Below are 21,781 nucleotides of genomic sequence, written 5' to 3'. Positions count from 1 at the left end.
TAATATTCATATTTTTGTTGAAATTAAACTAAATTTGAATATAGTATCACTTTTCTCCAAGTATTCGTTTGTAGTGTGGTATTGATTTTTGCTTATACTGTATCATTATAGCATAATTGATTAACTGAAAATAATATTGATATTAAAGATCTTTTAAAAATTATAACGTATTATTTTATGAATGAATTTTGATTACAGGTTCTGTTAGCACTGGTGCTGACCCGCATACAAATTTATGTGAGTTGATATTGATAACCAGTCGGGCTTCATTAGGCATACCTCATTCACGCCGTTTGTGTGTGGAAAACTTCGGGTAACACTTCCAATTGTAGTGTGTACAAATGGAGCGCAATGTCTTGAAATTAAATGGGTTTCATTTACAATCAATTGGCGTTAAGGAGCGGTGGTTCCTATCCAGTAAAAAAAGTGGTTGTAGTACGTAATACCATTTCCAGGGTTTCCCTCGTTTATTCATTCTTTCAATCTTTTGTTTCGAAACAGAAAAATAACATAATTACAAAACACAATTTATATGACCCGCTCTCATCTCAGGATACACTATTTCATCTGGAGAGCATCTTTGACACTTCAAGACATTATCTACTAACGAAAGTCTACACATGAGGCAATGTATTGGTTTTCTAAAAATGTACTGGTACGTAAATTAATAGCCTGCTGGTTTTCCTCCCTTCCTATCATCACAATAAGCAGTTAGATAGTTGTTGGATTTCCTCTTAATTCCTTGTACAACACTTGAACTAGAGGATTGCTTCACTTCGTGTAGTCTTGATTCCAGACCATGGAGTATTTCCTGTGGAAAAAGTTGTAATCGACATTTATATTTAGGATAGATAGATCTGTAATCCCTAATAACGAGTCAAACGTCCTCAATTACCTTTTCCTAACACCGTAATTATTTGCTACCGTTTAAAACATAGTGATGAATCATTTATGCGTTTGTTAAAGTAACCTCCATTTCTTGTGTTTTGAAGTTGCAAGGAGTTGAGGGTTAATTTACTGTCTCGCTGAATTGGCGGCCTAGTTCATACAGGAAGAGTCACTTTTAAACCACGAGGAACTGTCACAACTCAGAGATGTTGTTATAAATAAATAAGGGTTGTCCGAAAGAATGGGTTCAAGTTTTTATTCTCTTATTTTTGTATTTATATAATGTTTTATTAGGCCTAATTATAATTTTTTTGTAATATCACGAATTGGGTAAAAACAATCGATGTTGATTAACCGATTTGTGCTGTATACTTCAGTCTCGTGAATAAATATAGTTTATATAAAACTAACATTAATAATATTACAATGCACTGATATCTAGTTTAAGAATTACCGCATTTACCTTGCTGAATTCCTTCTCGTATGCAATGTAGATCGGCACCAGTTGGTGGTGGATTCTTGGTTCTTTTATTGCATTTTCAATGTTTTTGCCAAACCACAAAGTATTCATTGTCGCCTAAGATCGAAATCAAATATCAGAAGAGTTCTAAAACTAAAGGCAAAAAAACACACTACCAATAAACTCGGTGACAATCATTTATGTCAGCAGAACCGCAAACATATAATGTTTCTTGTGTATATTTATATGTTTAAAGTCTCGGTTTTTAATCATTTACCTTTTAAAAATGTAACTACTCACATTTTCTGATTTTTATGTGGCACCCCAGTGGAAATAAGTCAGTAACTTGTTATGCCGACTTAACGGACCACAACCTCAACACAAGTGACATCCCGACAGACTTACAGATAAGTAACGGATCACCACCACAACACAAGTGGCATCCCGACAGACTTACCCATAAGTAACGGACCACCACCACAACACATGTGGCATCCTGACAGACTTACCAATAAGTAAAGGATCACCACCACAACACAAGTGGCATCCTGACAGATTTACCAATAAGTAATGGATCACCACCACAACACATGTGGTATCCTGACAGACTTACCAATAAGTAACGGACCACCACCACAACACAAGTGGGATCCTGACAGACTTACCAATAAGTAACAGATCACCACCACAACACAAGTGGCATCCCGACAGACTTACCCATAAGTAACGGACCACCACCACAACACATGTGGCATCCTGACAGACTTACCAATAAGTAAAGGATCACCACTACAACACAAGTGGGATCCTGACAGACTTACCAAATAAGTAACAGATCACCACCACAACACAAGTGGCATCCTGACAGATTTACCAATAAGTAATGGATCACCACCACAACACATGTGGTATCCTGACAGACTTACCAATAAGTAACGGACCACTACCACAACACAAGTGGGATCCTGACAGACTTACCAATAAGTAACGGATCACCACCACAACACAAGTGGCATTCTAACTGATGTACCCATAAGTAACGGACCACCACCACAACACAAGTGGCATCCTGACAGACTTACCAATAAGTAACGGACCACCACCACAACACAAGTGGCATCCTGACAGACGTACCCATAAGTAACGGACCACCACCACAACACATGTGGCATCCTGACAGACTTACCCATAAGTAACGGACCACCACCACAACACATGTGGCATCCTGACAGACTTACCAATGAAGTTCCAGTAGTTATCCTTGTACCTCCCGACGCTCCTATTATCAAACGCACTTTTTCCTCCTCATCAATAAATATGGATGGGCACATAGATGACATAGGCCGTTTTCCAGGCTTGATAAAATTTGATGGTGAGGCAGGTACACCAAACGTGTTCCGTGTACCAGGTGTTGAAAAATCATCCATCTCGTTGTTGAATATGATTCCTGTTCGTGTCCCACGAACTTTAGAGCCAAAACTTATAACAAACATATAGAAGCTATATAAGTAACTTGCAACTTGCAAGTTCGGGACAACTTTATGGTGGTATTAAAAGTATCGCTTTTATTTGCATAATTTCATTATAATTTATTTTGTTAATATGTAAATAAACCACCAAATTCAAAAGGAAGATACATTTGTAAATATTAGTGGAAACATGAACGTAACGAGAATAGTCAATATTGTCTATCGATGTGAAGAGATGGGAACAATTTTGTATATTATTTTGTTTATTCCAGCTTTATTGACTTTTTTTTAATTTAAAATAATTTTCCGTTGGCCACTTTTGGTGGTTCTATTTGCTTAAACTGATTTCTCTGTGTTGGATTAAAGCGAAGATTGTGGATTAAGGGTACCGTTTTTGGTACCCTTGGTGAATTACTAAACATTTGAGGAAGCCAAATGGCCAATCAAAATTCAGTCAAGCGTTTAGGGGGCGGAATGTGATTCGAAACTAGAGGTAAACCCTTTGATCTGGGTGAGCTCAGCGTCATGTTGTTAGATTGCCTTGTTTTCTAAGGTGACCTTCTTTCATGTTTAGTGTAACTTTATTTGTGCAATTAAACTTATTTCTTTACCATGGCTACGTTTTGATTTTGTAAAATGTATTTGATGAACCAATACTGGCCGTTAGAGTGAGCGTTACTTTGTTTTAGTATTACTATTAGTATCAAAATCGTCTTACTGTGTGTTAATTGTACTCGTCACTGACACCGCCATGCCATCTTCATCCACAACAGATAGATGCGCCGTCCCGAAATCTTCATTATTTGCAAATAAAGGTCCATAGTATGACGTGTTGTGCGTGTAGTATGTTATCTTACTTTTCAACTCTTTTGCATATATGTCTGAAGTCATATTCTTAACGAGCTAAAATTAGAAAAATTATAAATTTATTGTTTTTTTACTATAAGACTTATCTAAAAAAGGAAGTTAAAGTTAGTGAAATGTAGAAATCATCTATATTTCATTATTTTGACAACTTCTATAAGCCAGTTTAATTTGAGGCGTTTTTTATATACAATAAGTCAGTCAATAAAAAATAAAAGCAGACTATGCTACAACATCGCCAACGATACAAGACCACTCAAGATAGTACTTCTAGCAGAAACGGGGGATTAAAAATACGGTATGAATACCGTATTCTGAGGATATATTTATGCAACAGAAACTAAATGTAAATATATACCTCGACAACGTCAACATAATCCTCATCTCCAAGTGCTGATCGCTTAGCGTATGCAAATTTAAATGCTTCTACAATGTGATGATATATTTCCACCTTATCTTCCAAACTGTCTTCATTAAATTTGTATTCTAGAATATGAAAACGTTAATTAGTTGTATAAAACGATGGACTAAAGAATATTCTTTCATTCATAATATTCCTCCAAAATCAATACAAATAAAATCAACATTTTGCATAATATTGAAATCTGGAATCTCTAATTCAATTTATTTAAAAAGAAATAACATGTGTGTGAATTGGACCAATGTATTCTATCAAGGGTTTATCTTTGGCTGCGACAAAATCATTTCCGCACTCCATAGTACACAGTACTGCTGGAATTCGTATTATCAAACTAGTTTGACAGAAAAATGTGCCCAAATATGATAGTGTCATAACGTCATCATGTCCAATAGGTATATCATATTTTTTTGTCGCAAAAAGTTTGATTGTGTACACAGAGCTTAACACAGTCATATTTGTACCGCGAAAGTTCTAAACTATATTTAAACATCATCTGTCATATAGGATCCAAGTTAGGGGCCAAAATGGCACACTTTTCCCCACTTTCGATGTTTGTTCGGTATACAAATTCCTGTTTCTGTACGTAACCATACATATGGGGTATCAAAAAGACCGAAATTGTACCGGAAAGGTTTTAAACTACATTTCAAAAGGTCAGAGGATTTGGTGGGAGAGGGGGTGGGGAAATAGGGTGTGGGAGTTAGGGTTGAGAGGATAGTGGGGATTTTGCTTAGGCTAGTAGTAGGCTATCAAATTGACCAGAATTGTGGTATGAAGTATTTTAATTATCCCTGGGAAGGGGCTGGGAGTTTGGGTGGGAATGTAGGCCTATCACCATGACCGAAACTGTACTATATTTGAAAACTGCCACTGAGGGAATATTGGTTGGGCGTGATGGCTAACATAATTTGTACTGGAAACGTCTTAAACAAATCACCCTGTATCTGGGGTGTGTTGGGAGGGAGGAGGAGGGGTGTAAATACTGGCGTAATGAAGTATAACATGATTGGAATTGTATTAGGAAAAATTACTACATTTTATCTGTCCAGGGGAGGAGTTAAGGTTTGTTAATTGTGACTGGGATGGTGATAAGAGAAAGAAGGCTGGGGGCCGCATTATCAAAATTAGATATTTTAATTATCAGCCTATATGACACCTATTCATTTACACTGTTTACAACGTACTTAAACCAGGCCCCTCTTGAATTGAAATTTGACCTGGGAAGAATTTGTTTATAAAGTGTGTGTGGGGTGTTATTGAAAAGGGTGGAGGTTGGTGAGTATAGAGAGGTATTGGCGTCGGGTGTTATGTACTGAGAAGGTATATGGCCTTGTTTTATTATCATCGAAAAATTTACAAATGCCAGTAAATTCAGCTGACCACGACAATTTTCGTATATCGAGTTCAAGAGAGTTTGTACGGGCTTTAAATTTGAGGTTGATACCCAAGACATTAGTCTGACCTAATAAATACTTTTCACAATTTGGTTCTCGTTTATATTTTACACAATCACATCAGGTTCAGTGAATTAATCCAACAAATTACACCTACAAAGATTATCTTTTATAATACATGGTCATTTCCATTTTAAATTATCCTGAACTTGCATAATGGCCTTAAATAATAACTAATATACTATACGATACAGCAGGTCATATAGCAAGAATAGAAGACAACAGATGTGACCAAAAAAGATTGATAGAATGGCAGCCGAGAATAAGAAAAATAAGAAGAGGAAGGCAAACACGAAGATGGAGGGACGACATCATATCTTATACAGGTACAACTTTGGTCAGGACAGCACTGAACAGAAAGAAATGGCAAAGGTTTGAGGGCCACATCCGACTAGACAGGGGATGCTAAAGGTAAGGTAAGTATACGATAGGGGATGCTAAAGGTAAGGTAAGTATACGATAGGGGATGCTGAAGGTAAGGTAAGTATACGATAGGGGATGCTAAAGGTAAGGTAAGTATACGATAGGGGATGCTAAAGGTAAGGTAAGTATACGATAGGGGATGCTGAAGGTAAGGTAAGTATACGATAGGGGATGCTGAAGGTAAGGTAAGTATACGATAGGGGATGCTAAAGGTAAGGTAAGTATACGGTAGGGGATGCTAAAGGTAAGGTAAATATACGATAGGGGATGCTAAAGGTAAGGTAAGTATACGATAGGGGATGCTAAAGGTAAGGTAAGTATACGATAGGGGATGCTAAAGGTAAGGTAAATATACGATAGGGGATGCTAAAGGTAAGGTAAGTATACGATAGGGGATGCTAAAGGTAAGGTAAGTATACGATAGGGGATGCTAAAGGTAAGGTAAATATACGATAGGGGATGCTAAAGGTAAGGTAAGTATACGATAGGGGATGCTAAAGGTAAGGTAAGTATACGATAGGGGATGCTAAAGGTAAGGTAAGTATACGATAGGGGATGCTGAAGGTAAGGTAAGTATACGATAGGGGATGCTGAAGGTAAGGTAAGTATATGATAGGGGATGCTAAAGGTAAGGTAAGTATACGATAGGGGATGCTAAAGGTAAGGTAAGTATACGATAGGGGATGCTAAAGGTAAGGTAAGTATACGATAGGGGATGCTGAAGGTAAGGTAAGTATACGATAGGGGATGCTAAAGGTAAGGTAAGTATACGATAGGGGATGCTGAAGGTAAGGTAAATATACGATAGGGGATGCTAAAGGTAAGGTAAGTATACGATAGGGGATGCTGAAGGTAAAGTAAGTATACGATAGGGGATGCTAAAGGTAAGGTAAGTAAACGATAGGGGATGCTAAAGGTAAGGTAAATATACGATAGGGGATGCTAAAGGTAAGGTAAGTATACGATAGGGGATGCTGAAGGTAAGGTAAGTATACGATACGATACGGCATACACTTACTACACATTCTCAAGCTACCGTAACTTACATCAATTGTCTGAGAAACATGCTGTATTGCTAAAAACCAAGAGGACAACAACATGAAAAAAAAATCTAGTGAAATTTGAGTTGAAGATGTTTACACTATTATATAACAAGGCCATATAGATGGCTGCAGTCGCGTTCTCAAGTTAGTGTTTACCGACCGACCAATCGACCGAAATTGCTGAACATGTTTAAAAATGTTGAAAATGTTTAAAAACATTTATATTTTTTTTAATTTACACGTGCGTAGTCTGTGACTTTTGACGTGCTCGTATAACGTAATGTCGAGTTGAAAAGTGAGTTAAGAAAACAGAAATCGGGCAAAAAGAGTGCGTATTAACATTTAACGCGCAGTGCGCATGCAAACATCTGCGCACGCATGGCAATTTTTTTAACGCTTAAAACTGCCTGAAACGTACTCTTATTTCATCGAAAATAAATTTTGACAATTTTGAAAATTTTAAGAGCGCGTACGCATGCGTTACATGCGCTACGCACGTAATTGTATTGCCATATGATGATTTATGCCCTTAGAAATTTATGAGATTAAACTGATATCAAGACAAGGTCATATACAAGTTAGTGTTTACCGACCGACCAACCAACCAACCAACCGACCGACATAGTGAGCTGTAGAGTCGCGTTGCACGCGACTAAAAATAAATTCTTAAAGTCTTTTGTTTTTTTTGTGCAAGCCTTAGGCCTACTCTACCTGATCTGTTACTAGGATATCTCTATGGAGCAGATGTGTGTGGGATTTTGTAATAAATGTTGAAATTATCAATATATTTGACAGAAATCAAACCCTTTACTATCTTATTTAATTTATATTTGTCATTTGAATCAAGATGTGGAAACAAGTAACGTGATAAAGATAGAATAACCGATGAAAAGAACATTATAAGCCTACATGAGTGACTCTGAATAAAACGGTGGAGAAAATACATTGTTTATTTATTTATTTATTTATTTAATACGTTGGCCTAATTCATATGGTCCCGGTGAAGTTGGTTGTCTGTAATAATGGTTGTCTGCAATCTTTATTTTTAATATTTTTATTTATCTTTCACATCATTATCGGAGATAAGGTTAGTAAGATTCGCAAATTTCTTATGATAATCTTGATAAACTCTTTGGTTTTGTATCATATTTAGTAATGAAAATAATAACATGTAAAAGTTAATATAGGAGGTAAAGGGAATAATATATTTAGCTTTTAAAAAACTATTTTTCTTAATTGCACTATAAAGTAAGTATGTAAGTACTTTATCAACCATTTTTTGTTATCTTAAAAGCAATATGATCTGTAGATTGTTAGCTTAGTGTTGTTATTAATAAATCTAATTTGACAAAGTTCAATTTGGTTTTGTTTAATAATCAGACTAGACGTATTTAAAAAAATATATAGTTTGTATCTGTGGACTTAGTTCCAAAACAACCAGATGAGAATGATCCTAGAAATAAGTTTAATAAAATGAATGGCCTTTCTGCCAAATTAGATTTGGTTTGTAAAGCGATAGCCCTCTAATAAACAATAATGTCGGAAGGATAAAGTTCAGACAGATATAGACCTACGGGTGGAGTGAACGTAACGTCGTTTCACTTGACCTAATACAAATTTATTGGGAAAACGTCCTTCAAATATATTTAGTGCCAAGTTAAATATTTGATATTTGATTAAAATGTTTATTATGATATGTTTGTATAATAATTGGGCTAATCTGACTAAGTTGTCGATTTGGCTCCTCGAGAACGTACCAATAAGCATTGGCCTACTGTTTACTCACTAAATAAAAGTATGTTGCTCAGCATAATCACTCAAGTAAAAAAGAGAAGAAGATATCAGCTGCCAATTAATGCAGTCGATATCATTCAGGAATACTCAGGCTATGTATTAAAGTTATTCAGTTTATACACACAGAGTATTCTTAAATAATAAATATAATACATAAAATAAAGATTATACAGCGGGTTTCCGTTGTGTCTGAAACTTTAGCACTGGTTCCATCAGAAAAAAAAATTAGAATCAAACTTATGGACAGAGACAAACAAGGGTTGGGCTACAGGAGGCACACACAAGAGACAAACAAGGGTTGGGCTACAGGAGGCACACACACGAGACAAACAAGGGTTGGCCTACAGGAGGCACACACACGAGACAAACAAGGGTTGGGCTACAGGAAGCACACACAAGAGACAAACAAGGGTTGGGCTACAGGAGGCACACACAAGAGACAAACAAGGGTTGGGCTACAGGAGGCACACACACGAGACAAACACGGGTTGGGCTACAGGAGGCACACACACGAGACAAACAAGGGTTGGGCTACAGGAAGCACACACAAGAGACAAACAAGGGTTGGGCTACAGGAGGCACACACAAGAGACAAACAAGGGTTGGGCTACAGGAGGCACATACACGAGACAAACAAGGGTTGGGCTACAGGAGGCACATACACGAGACAAACAAGGGTTGGGCTACAGGAGGCACACACACGAGACAAACAAGGGTTGGGCTACAGGAGGCACACACAAGAGACAAACAAGGGTTGGGCTACAGGAGGCACACTCACACACGAGACAAACAAGGGTTGGGCTACAGGAGGCACACACACGAGACAAACAAGGGTTGGGCTACAGGAGGCACACACACGAGACAAACAAGGGTTGGGCTACAGGAGGCACACACACGAGACAAACAAGGGTTGGGCTACAGGGGCACACACACGAGACAAACAAGGGTTGGGCTACAGGAGGCACACACACGAGACAAACAAGGGTTGGGCTACAGGAGGCACACACACGAGACAAACAAGGGTTGGGCTACAGGAGGCACACACAAGAGACAAACAAGGGTTGGGCTACAGGAGGCACACACAAGAGACAAACAAGGGTTGGGCTACAGGAGGCACACACACGAGACAAACAAGGGTTGGGCTACAGGAGGCACACACACGAGACAAACAAGGGTTGGGCTACAGGAGGCACACACACGAGACAAACAAGGGTTGGGCTACAGGGGCACACACACGAGACAAACAAGGGTTGGGCTACAGGAGGCACACACACGAGACAAACAAGGGTTGGGCTACAGGAGGCACACACACGAGACAAACAAGGGTTGGGCTACAGGAGGCACACACAAGAGACAAACAAGGGTTGGGCTACAGGAGGCACACACAAGAGACAAACAAGGGTTGGGCTACAGGAGGCACACACACGAGACAAACAAGGGTTGGGCTACAGGAGGCACACACACGAGACAAACAAGGGTTGGGATACAGGAGGCACACACAAGAGACAAACAAGGGTTGGGCTACAGGAGGCACACACAAGAGACAAACTAAGGGTTGGGCTACAGGAGGCACACACACGAGACAAACAAGGGTTGGGCTACAGGAGGCACACACACGAGACAAACAAGGGTTGGGCTACAGGAGGCACACACACGAGACAAACAAGGGTTGGGATACAGGAGGCACACACAAGAGACAAACAAGGGTTGGGCTACAGGAGGCACACACAAGAGACAAACTAAGGGTTGGGCTACAGGAGGCACACACAAGAGACAAAGTAAGACATATAATAAGGTAAAGTTAAAAGGAGTTTGAAAATGCTAAAGTTAGAAGTAAAATATTTATATTAATTTGTGCTTTGATAATTTGTTTTCGTGTATTTTGATTTAAATATGATTAAAGTTGATTAACTAAAGACTTGTGTAGCTAACTGTAGCAAACAATCATCCAAACAGGGAAATGTGTTTCAAAATCATATCATAAAACACTAAGGTTCCTTAATTAATTTAGGTCAATTGATTGCACTAACCATCCAGAATATTTAGTATCAAAGCCATGACTGCTCCACTTGACGGTGGTGGCAGAGAAAACATTCGAAGTGACTTCTCTTCATTTGTCGTAGTGATGGTGATTGATATAGGTTTTCGTTCTTTACATGAGTAGTTATTCAAATCCTCTAAGGTGATAATTCCATCTGAAACAAATAAATACGAATTATTTATAACTTTGGTAAAATTTGGTGTTTTGCCACCTACGCGGTAAATGAATAACAGGTTGAGCACGCGTAACATTTTATGTGGGATCTAGTTGAATGTTTCAAAAGTATCACACCATCTTCCATATATTACATTTCATCAAAAGATGAACTGGTGATGAACACTCAATTCTTTAAAGAAACAAGTGTCCGTGTTCAAATGCCTGGTCGTAGCATATACAGGGGACCTGGATTGTTTTTGCTGTTTTCTGTTCCGTTTGTTTTTGATGGATTTTTTTATCTTGTTTTGTCAAAGAGCTATGGAAATGGCGCCTACAATAAATAAAAGCAAAATGAGTGAAAGTTTTTTCAGAGCCATTAAAACCTACAAATACGAGCAATACCTCTATCATTAATATCTTTTACAATGTCTTCAGCTAATTCTCCTTGGTAAAATTCATCCCCTCCTTCGTTTGCAATCCTCTCGTACGTCCTTGCTAATTTCAATCGGTACATAGTATCTCCTTCCTCAAACAATCGTCCATCGGGGTGCACAAACACTTCACTGTAAAAAGAATGTCAAAATAGGAATTTATAGCAAATGCACATAAACTAACCTTTTTAATAAATTAACAGTGATGATGTAATACAATCTTACAGTGAACATTGAGATAGAACTAATTTAATATAACACAGGATAGTAAAAACAAAAAACACAAAACACAAATAAACACTGAAAAGAACCACATTCATACAAATGAACGCTGAAAACAATCACATTATACCAATGAAAACATCAAAATAAAGCACAGAAATGAATCGATCGCACAAATGAACATGGAAAGGAATCGGTCAAACAAAATGAACATGGAAAGGAATCTGTCACACAAATGAGCATGGAAATGGAAATCAATCGATCGCACAAATGAACATGGAAAGGAATCGGTCAAACAAAATGAACATGGAAAGGAATCGGTCACACAAATGAACATGAAATGTAAATTTGCTAAATTTTAGATTTCACTATGAAAATTTATGTTTTGTTTGTGAATATTAAGGTCATCTATATATTAATGCTACTAATGTTAACAAAAAGCACACACACATACAAATATAATGATGATTCCGAAGTCGTGTTTTCACAAAATATCAGATATAAAAGTTTTTGTCTGACGAGCGCATCATCTAATTTCGAGTAGTGAGTGCACATTTTGTGTTGATTTTGAAGTCCGTTTTATTATTCCAATATTCTTAATTCTATAACTTAATTCATATTTATATTTTATCTTTAACATGTTTTAATCTGCCAACTGATGATGATGCGTACCCTAATTAATATTCACACAGCACAAAGTGCAACATCCAGTATTGCGCTTTTATAGGCCTAATACTTAACCATCCCATTCGAATGATTATTAAGGTAGACAAGACCGTGTGGAGCACAGGCTATTTCTAGAATACAAAATCACCCAAACCAACAAAAATTGCAAAATATTAAAACCATTGAAATAACAAAAAATGGAAATGGAAAAAAACACACACACAAACAAACAAAACAATTCCAAATTGTTAGATACATTGTTGAACATGAAAATCAAATAATGAATACACCACGAAAAACACGAAACGAAATATAGTTTGATATTTTATACTTTCGTTAGTGTTTGAGCGCATCATCTAACTAATTCACACAGCACAATTTTTGTTCAGCGTCTTTTATTTTCGTAAAGTCTGAACAGTAAAAAGTAAAGTCTAAAGTTCCATATCCAGTATTAATCTCATTTTTAAAGTGAAGGGACAGTGCATACAAAAATTAATGGCCATAAAACAGTTCCGAAATTGATTCTTGATAGGCCTACAAGTTTTTTTTATTTTGATAATTTGTCAAAGTACTTTTATCAGAGTGCGCTTTTATTATACATGCAAAGTATAGGCCACATATTAAGGCAGAAAAGACCATGCACTGGTTACTGCTAGTTGTTTTTTTATTTGTACAATATGTTCATTGCCTGTTACGTGTCTGGCTAAGATAAGATAAGATAAGATAACTTTTATTGATCCTCAAAAAGGAAATTCATTGCTCATCATAATAACAAAGAAAACACAATAAAAACAAATATAGCATAAAACTATTCATATAAAAACATCTAAAAAATTACAAGATAAAATTATCTTCTTGACTTTCTGTTGTACCATGGAGTAATTACTCCATGGTTGTACTGGATGATATCGGAGGGAATAAAGGATTTAGCAAATCGATTTGTTTTCACACTGAGGAGCCTCAATCTACCACTTGGATTAAGTTGGTCTATGATAGACTAGTACAAGTACTTACCGAGATAATTTGGGGTCTAAGGTTATCAGTTTACAAGACTAATAGAGATAAGTCCTGATTGTTTGTAGACAAGCTTCGGTAATGGTTAATTATTGTAAAAGATACGAGGTCTACACTTTGTAAATGTGATAATTACAGATGAGGTCGTAGAATAAACCGACCTGTGGTATTGGTTTTCACCGTGAACTTTTTCCATTACAATAAAAAAAAAACAATGATTTTTTCTTGTTGATGTCACAATAATAATTCCATCTTACGGCATGCCAATTTGCCAACAATACTATAGGTCTATAACATTTATTATTTTATTAAGGAACATTAACATGAATCCTCCACCTACCTCAGACTAGGATCTTAATAGTTTAATGATATGCTAACTTACCAACAACTACTCTGTAACATTTACTATTCTATTAATACAATTATCAGTAGTTGCCTTCTTACTCCTACTGTATACCTACCTTAGGCTAGGATCTTCCTCTATGATATCTTTTTTGCCTCTGATAGCATTTGCAAGGGCCTTATTGACGGTGAAACCATTTCGAGCTAATTCAATATTAGGAACAAATAAATTCTTCCACGGCAGACGACCATGCTTCTTGTGTACAGTCCAATAGCCATTTACTTCACCAGGAACACCAATAGCTAGGCCACCTAAAATATTTGATTACAATTACGATATTTGATTATTATTTATAATTGTGTAGATTGTTCGATTAAAATGGATCGATTTAAATACGAAAATATGATATGAGTAATGAATGAATGAATCTGCAGACTTTGGTTCACATAACTTAACGAAAAGTTGAATCTCAAGTTATTTAAATCATAAAGATCTAGTTCAATTTAAAAATGCATATAATAGACTTAATGGAAATTTGAAATGGAAATTAAAGTTATAATAAACATGGATTGTTTAAAGATAAGAAGCTTATATGTATAATAAAAAGGTAATTTACGAAGATTATCGTTTAAAATAAAAACATTATGTTGTCATTGTTAAACTGATCCTTACCATAAACTGAAGCATCTGTTGTATCGTTGACAAACATGTTTTGGTTTGCTTGTCCTGGCGCTTCTTCACGGAAGTCAAATGCGTACATTCTGTAAGACTGGTCTTCTTTCTTCTTGTCTGCAATGATCATGAAACTACCACCCCCAATGCCAGCACTATGCGCATTGTGGAGTCCTACACATAACAGTGTTGAGATTGCTGCGTCAACTGCATTCCCCCCTTGTTTTAATATATCCCTATGTAAAAAAAATAGACTTTACGTTAGTATGATATGTGTCCTCTGCAAATACTATTAACTGTTGACGTTAAGTCTGTTCATTTTCTGGGAAACTTTAAAGAAACGATATTACGTTCACCGTTTTTAATACTATGAAGAAAAATTTAAATACTAATAAAAAAATAAATATAAATAAAGAATAATAATAACAAATTTTAAATTTTGAAGAGAAATGTTATGAGTTTGTCTTTTAGGCACATGCCATTTTTCCGGATAAATCAGTGAGCCGTCTCAAAATTCGATGACAGATTCTCGAGTATTATATATTGTTTAAATGGTTTTTACATGTAACACCGTACATTGAACTATGTCACACACGCAGTGTATAAGAACATGTATGTTAGTGGTGCCACTACGATTTGATCGTTATGATCACGACTTACTTGCCTATCGTTGAGCACTGTGGATTGTCTGAAGCAACCGCAGCATGTTTGTATTCGTATGATTCCCATTCACGTGCAAATAACGTTCCAATAATGACACCAGCAATCACTCCAAGACACAATAAGATAAGAACTGCAACTTGCCATTTATTTATTTCTTTTTTCCTAAGACAATAGCAAACAACATTCATTAATCACATTTTGTAAAACATCATAGATCCCAGATAAGAAAATAATTTCCATCTGTGAGTTTGTTGTGTGATCAAAATGCCTCAACGATCGACGAGAGCAATTGATCGCAACGTCGAGAAGCTCAAAAGTTCTTTTCAGAATTACTGTACATAACTGCCAGTACTCCTCCATTATAACAAATATTAGGCCTACTAGCTGACAAACTGACAATTCCTCAATTAAGCAAAATCAATTGACTGACCTCTCGTTTTCCGTTGCTGGAACAAAATCTGAAATAATTTGCTGAATTAAAGACTTTTTTTTTAATCATAGAGGAAAATAAGTAAGACTTATTTATTTCCACCATGTTTCAACCAATGTATGATTGTAAAGCGCTGCTGATTAGGGCCTATTCTATGACATATCATAGAAATGTGCGCTATATAATAAAACTAACTTTGGGTCCTCATGTAATATCATTTTTTTATAATTTATTTGATTTTGAATATAGTTCCATGATGGTTCTGATACCTCAATCTCTTTCTTGTCATTGAATTTTGTATTGAACATTTTTTTGTTAAATCATTAGTCTATCCGGGATATTTAATCGGATTTTAGCTGACTCACTCCACGCTGACTCACTCCACTTAAACCAACACTAATAGAAGTTAGACGTGTTGTATCTGTTCGTATCAATATTCAACCTCGTGATTTTGTTTTTCATTTGTAAGTTTTGTATATCGTAAACTCATTAATTTATATATTGCCTTTGGATATATATATATATATATCTGTGCCTTTGATGTATATATATATATATAAATCAAAGGCAAATCACTGAAAAAAATGACAATGCTGTGGTATCAGTGGCTGGATCTCAATGGAGATACACAAAAGCAAGAAACTAAGTTAAAGTAAAACAGCCAGAAAAGTTAGGCAGAGCTTTCGGGCAACACTAGCCCTTCATCAGTGCAAGTGAAGGAATTTGGATAAAGTCATAGTATAAGAACTGGCAAGTGCTGTCTGGGTGGACAGGAATAAAAGAAATACAACAAAGGGTGACAGGGTGGAATCTGAATAAAAATAGAAAACAAAGTAGGTAGCTTGGTAGAGATATAAACAATTTTGGAATGGAACTAAAAACAGCTAAAATGGTGGTTAATATTGAAACTTAAATGTTGGTAGTCAATGGAATAATTTTACCGATCTGGGAGTATGTTCCTAATGTTAAGTCCAAAAGGTTTTGTGGTTTTAAGTAGTAATACGCAGTGGTTTTCTTTGTCTTTGCGAGTTTTGTCGCTCCATTTTACATCGTGGTCTATTACAATAACTCTGAAATTTACAATCGAGTGACCAGCTGAATTAAAATGTTCGGCTACAGGTTGATCAAACTTTAATGTTTTGCTAGCTGATCTGTGTTGTGTCATTATTATACGGAGAGTGTTTTTTGTTTCCTCGACGTACTGTTTACCACAAATATTACATTATATGAGATAAATGACATTTTTTTGTAGATTGTCCTGTCCGAAAAATGCGGCCAGTTTGGTTACTGTTAAATTTTTCAGTAGAATCAACCAATTAACATGTTTTGCAAGATTTGCCGCAAAGGCGACTGCTCAAATTGTGGCTGTCATGAGAGTTAATTTCACTCTTAAATTTGGATCTGACTAATATATCACGAAGGTTTGGAGGTCTACGAAATGCAATAATGGGTGGTTCCGGAAAAACAGTCCTGAGACGTTCTGTGGACTGTAGAATGGGCATATGTTTCTCAATAATAGCCCGTAATGGAGGCAACCTAGGGTGATAGGTTGTGACCAATGGCACTCTGGTCGAATTTGGCTGACGTGGTTTGTACGTCGAGGAATATCTTGCTTTCTTTATAGTAGTTTTGATGTATTTCTTCTTGTAATTTCTATTCCGGAGATGTCCGGTTAGTTCTTCGGTACGATTCTGAAGATCTAAATCTGAAGAACAGATACGTCTGATACGTAATTCTTGACTGTACGATATGTTTTTAATACAGTGTCGGGGATGACAACTGCTAGGGAGCAGGTACATATTTTTATCCGTGGGTTTACGGAATAGGTCAGTTTGAGTGTACCATTTGCTATGGTCACTATAGTGTCCAAAAAATTAACGCTACTGCCTACTAGTGGATTTAGTAGCTGTAAATTTGATAGTTGAGTGGGCTGAATTAATATTAAGAAGAAAAGATTCCAAATTATCTTCACCATGGGTCCAGATCATGAAGATGTCGTCAATGTATCTAAACCAAACAAGTGGTTTATTGGGTTAGAGGGACAGAAAATTGGCCACAAATTGTCCCATAAATAAATTTGCAAAAGATTTGAAGGTAATGGTCATTTCCAAAAACAAAATTGTTGTTGGTTAAAATTAACATGACCAGTTCTCGTACATGAGCTTTAGTAGGCGTTTTGACTGGAATTTGTTTCTAATTTAAAATACATACGTCGGCTCCTTCTTCGGATAGTAAACAACGATAAATCATCTAATGTAGCCAGAACTAACAGAATCATTAGGTAAATTTTGAATTTGGTTAATTTCCGGATGAAGTCCGTGGAGTCCTGTGTATGAATGGAGATCAGTCACATATGGTCTAAGTAAGGACTCCTTTTCATAAAATGTGATGTCCATAGCAACAGTGGCAGAACCAAATATATATTTGAAACGATAAGATACGGAAATCTGTAAGAATGAGAAAAAGTCGACCCAACCGAGACTCGAACCCGGACCTTCTGCTTGATACAGAACTAGTCGCTCAATTGTACGCACGCGCACCAGAGATCAAATTGATATGCCCTCATCTTTCAGTATTTTATTCACGAAGCGGGAACTCCAAAGAGATACTTTTATATATATAAACACATCAGGCATAGAACATTAATTCTAAACCGCCCGGTGATGTACTGAAATTTAATTAATTAATTCATTTGAAACGATAAAGATGAGGAAATCTGTGAGAATGAGAAAACCCGAGATTCGAACATATCTACTTGATATGCAGCTGTCCTAACCATTAGACCACTGGGGCTTTCATGGTATTGTTCAAACTCGATTGGATAGCGACTCTTTCACATTCTCGGCGGGGTACGGCGGAACAGCACTATATTATTATATAAAGGTCTGTGTATATGACTTTGAATATAATTATATCATAATAATATTTTTTAGATTTTATTTGCTGGCGGGTAATGAATCACACAAGTCAGATTATGGCTGCCATTGACACAAGTGATAATGTTAATAATTATTTTTGATTGTATACAAATGATTATTGTGCGGGCCATGGCTACCTATTTTTCTACGTTAATATCTTTTTATGTACAGTGTGTTGTTTACTGATTGCAATAATAAAGATTATTTGAATTTAAATCACTGACAACATGTGATACAAGAAGTGGAATTTGATTAAAGAATAGCTGTTTGGATTTATGTGTTTATTTTTGGTTAAATCTTCACCTCCCAATATTGTACAAAAGTAGTCGCAAAATAATATTTGTTTTAGGCCTATCCGTTTAAAATGTATATTTACATCATATACCATGTAATGTATTTTTTTTTATGCTTTTCAACTTTATATATGATTTTAACCATATATTTAGCCTTTATTTGAATAAACCATAATAACTTCCACTCGGACTTTCTATTGAGGCGGGCCATGTCACGAATAAGCTTCAAGTATCGACATCATTCTCTATTTAAGGCCTAATAATATACCAATACAAATTTGTACAAATGGAAATAAACAAACTTACTTATTATCTCCGTCGCCAGTCTCGTTGGCTATGTCTTTCCCCATGCTCGAGGAACTATTTCTTTTGATCTATTGTCCCATTCAAAGTATATCCTTAAACACTAGGAACTGATTGTTAGTTTTTGAAGGTGTTCTGTTAATAAGTACATAGGCTATATAACCAAGAGTAAACGTAGAATACTGTACATAATTTGGAACATGAAGGCGCCCTTCTGTTTTAATATTTATCATTTACGGCGTTACGTTAATAATAAAATATAAAGGTAGTTGTTCTTGTTGAATGTATATGAATTACTTGTTCTATACTGAAGATTATGGTGAGACAGACTAAATTAAACTGTGAAGTGAAGAAAAATCTATATATAGATAGTATAATATTAAAATCTGCGAAATTTTAAATTATATTTAAATGGTTGACAAGAAACTACTTACGTGTTTGAATAAAATTAGCCGTTTTATAAATACAGGTTATTATTATAATTATTACATTAATTATAAAACCCCTTAAAACAATAGAAAGTTGAACCAAATCAAATAAAATAAAAGTACTAATATATTAAAGTAAACAGTATGTGCATCTGTGCCGTATAATGTAGGCTACGCGTCAACAGTATGTGCATCTGTGCCGTATAATGTAGGCCTACGCGTCAACAGTATGTGCATCTGTGCCGTATAATGTAGGCCTACGCGTCAACAGTATGTGCATCTGTGCCGTATAATGTAGGCCTACGCGTCAACAGTATGTGCATCTGTGCCGTATAATGTAGGCCTACGCGTCAACAGTATGTGCATCTGTGCCGTATAATGTAGGCCTACGCGTCAACAGTATGTGCATCTGTTCCGTATAATGTAGGCCTACGCGTCAACAGTATGTGCATCTGTGCCGTATAATGTAGGCCTACGCGTCAACAGTATGTGCATCTGTGCCGTATAATGTAGGCCTACGCGTCAACAGTATGTGCATCTGTGCCGTATAATGTAGGCCTACGCGTCAACAGTATGTGCATCTGTGCCGTATAATGTAGGCCTACGCGTCAACAGTATGTGCATCTGTTCCGTATAATGTAGGCCTACGCGTCAACAGTATGTGCATCTGTTCCGTATAATGTAGGCCTACGCGTCAACAGTATGTGCATCTGTTCCGTATAATGTAGGCCTACGCGTCAACAGTATGTGCATCTGTGCCGTATAATGTAGGCCTACGCGTCAACAGTATGTGCATCTGTTCCGTATAATGTAGGCCTACGCGTCAACAGTATGTGCATCTGTGCCGTATAATGTAGGCCTACGCGTCTTCTATCTAAGAGAGTTTGTAGGAATGTGGTTGTTGATTACAAACATTATTACGAATATTATTACTGCTTCACATGTACTCAATGACCAGAATTGTATTGGAAAGGTTTATCAGTATGACATTTCCCACCCTCTCGAATCCAATAGGAACAGCACTGCGCCTAAAATAGCGTCTAAATAAAAATGCGCAATTGTACTGGGAAGGTTTTTTTAACTAATTAATTTATTCGCGTTATGACAACATGCGCGCTCTATAGTAGGTATCTATCTATCTATTTTTTGGTGCACCTGTATTTTAGAAATCCTGATCCGTTACACCCACAACCGTAGCATCACAATTCTGCCACTACTAAATGAAACCATTCTACAGCATACTAACAATTGTAAAGAAATCAATGTATATGTATTTCATTTAATCACTGTTCAAACAATTTTTATTTAATATTGCTAGATTTTGGCACAAAATATATTACTTCATAATAATTATTCAATCAAAATTAAACTAAAATTTCAGAACATGGTTTATACGATAAAACTGTCAAAAGTCATTGTAACAATTAACAACATTTTGGGGAAAACCTATTATGGGAAGTACTTTGAAGAAACTGTATGTAAAAATTCTATTTCAGATAGGTTACATAATGTTTTAAACGTACATCCCTGACACAGTAAAAGACAATTGTTATCTGTAAGACATGGATTAACTTTAAACATAACATTATCATATTCGGTCTATGTTTTCTTAACATTCAAGGTTATTAATAAAAGCCGCACTTTATTATAAATTAATTCATATGCTCAGCACCCATCATGCATAAGCTATAATTACTTATTAACTTGTTATAACATTCATCAATTGTTTTAAAAATATCAATAATCATTGCAAATTTCCACTAATTAATAATTATTTAATCACAAACCTATTAAATATAAAATAATTTAAGTTTAGCACCCTTCAACCCCTAACAAAATCAACATTACAAATAATTACTCTATACTAACTAATACTACTAATTATTACTACTAATATATTGATATATAAAATCAGGCAAAGAACATTAATTCTAAACCGCCCGGTGATATACTGAAATTTAATTAATTAATTTGAAACGATAAAGATGAGGAAATCTGTGAGAATGAGAAAAAGTCGCCCCAACCGAGACTCGAACTCGGACCGCCTGCTTGATATGCAGATGTCCTAACCATTAGACCACTGGGGCTTTCATGGTATTTTTCGAACTCGATCGGATAACGACTCTTTAACACTCTCGGCGTGGTACGGCGGAACAGCACTAGTCCTCAGTTGTACGCACGCGCAACAGAGATCAAATTGATACTTTCAGTATTTTTATTCACGAGGCGGGATCTCCGAAGAGATACTTTTATATATATAAACAAATCAGGCAAAGAACATTAATTCTAAACCGCCTGGTGATATACTGAAATTTAATTAATTAATTTGAAACGATAAAGATATATATATATATATATATATTTCTAATAATCATATTATTCATT

At 36.0% G+C, this 21,781-nt stretch overlaps 1 protein-coding gene and 1 non-coding gene across 2 annotated transcripts; both read right to left on the bottom strand.

Moving 5' to 3' along the window:
• Positions 1-260: 260 nt before the first annotated feature.
• Positions 261-19,415, bottom strand: LOC140043683 (glutathione hydrolase 1 proenzyme-like). The gene is made up of 12 exons (XM_072088186.1): positions 19,403-19,415; positions 18,972-19,103; positions 15,022-15,186; positions 14,362-14,597; positions 13,808-14,000; positions 11,416-11,576; positions 10,847-11,011; positions 4,040-4,167; positions 3,536-3,720; positions 2,587-2,827; positions 1,352-1,465; positions 261-811 (listed from the first exon to the last, which is right to left on the bottom strand). The coding sequence occupies exons 2-12, from the start codon at positions 19,013-19,015 to the stop codon at positions 665-667; spliced, it is 1,779 nt and encodes a 592-aa protein (XP_071944287.1). The 5' UTR covers positions 19,016-19,103; positions 19,403-19,415; the 3' UTR covers positions 261-664.
• Positions 19,416-21,411: 1,996 nt separating this feature from the next.
• Positions 21,412-21,483, bottom strand: Trnad-auc (transfer RNA aspartic acid (anticodon AUC)). Its single transcript has one exon. It is a non-coding gene; the product is annotated as a tRNA-Asp (tRNA).
• Between the last annotated feature and the right edge of the window lie 298 nt (positions 21,484-21,781).

Source organism: Antedon mediterranea, chromosome 3, assembly GCF_964355755.1.
Source record: "Antedon mediterranea chromosome 3, ecAntMedi1.1, whole genome shotgun sequence".
NCBI lineage: Eukaryota > Metazoa > Echinodermata > Crinoidea > Comatulida > Antedonidae > Antedon > Antedon mediterranea.
This window is presented reverse-complemented; position numbering and strand designations above follow the sequence as displayed.

Bases quoted from the DNA above. Each gene is read 5' to 3' on its own strand.
- LOC140043683 (XM_072088186.1), bottom strand. From the start codon at position 19,015: ATGGGGAAAGACATAGCCAACGAGACTGGCGACGGAGATAATAA. The intron at 2,828-3,535 runs GTAAGACGATTT...GTTTGTTATAAG, and splicing joins ACGAGTACAATTAACACACA to TTTTGGCTCTAAAGTTCGTG. The intron at 812-1,351 runs GTAAATGCGGTA...CTTTTTCCACAG, and splicing joins ACGAGAAGGAATTCAGCAAG to GAAATACTCCATGGTCTGGA.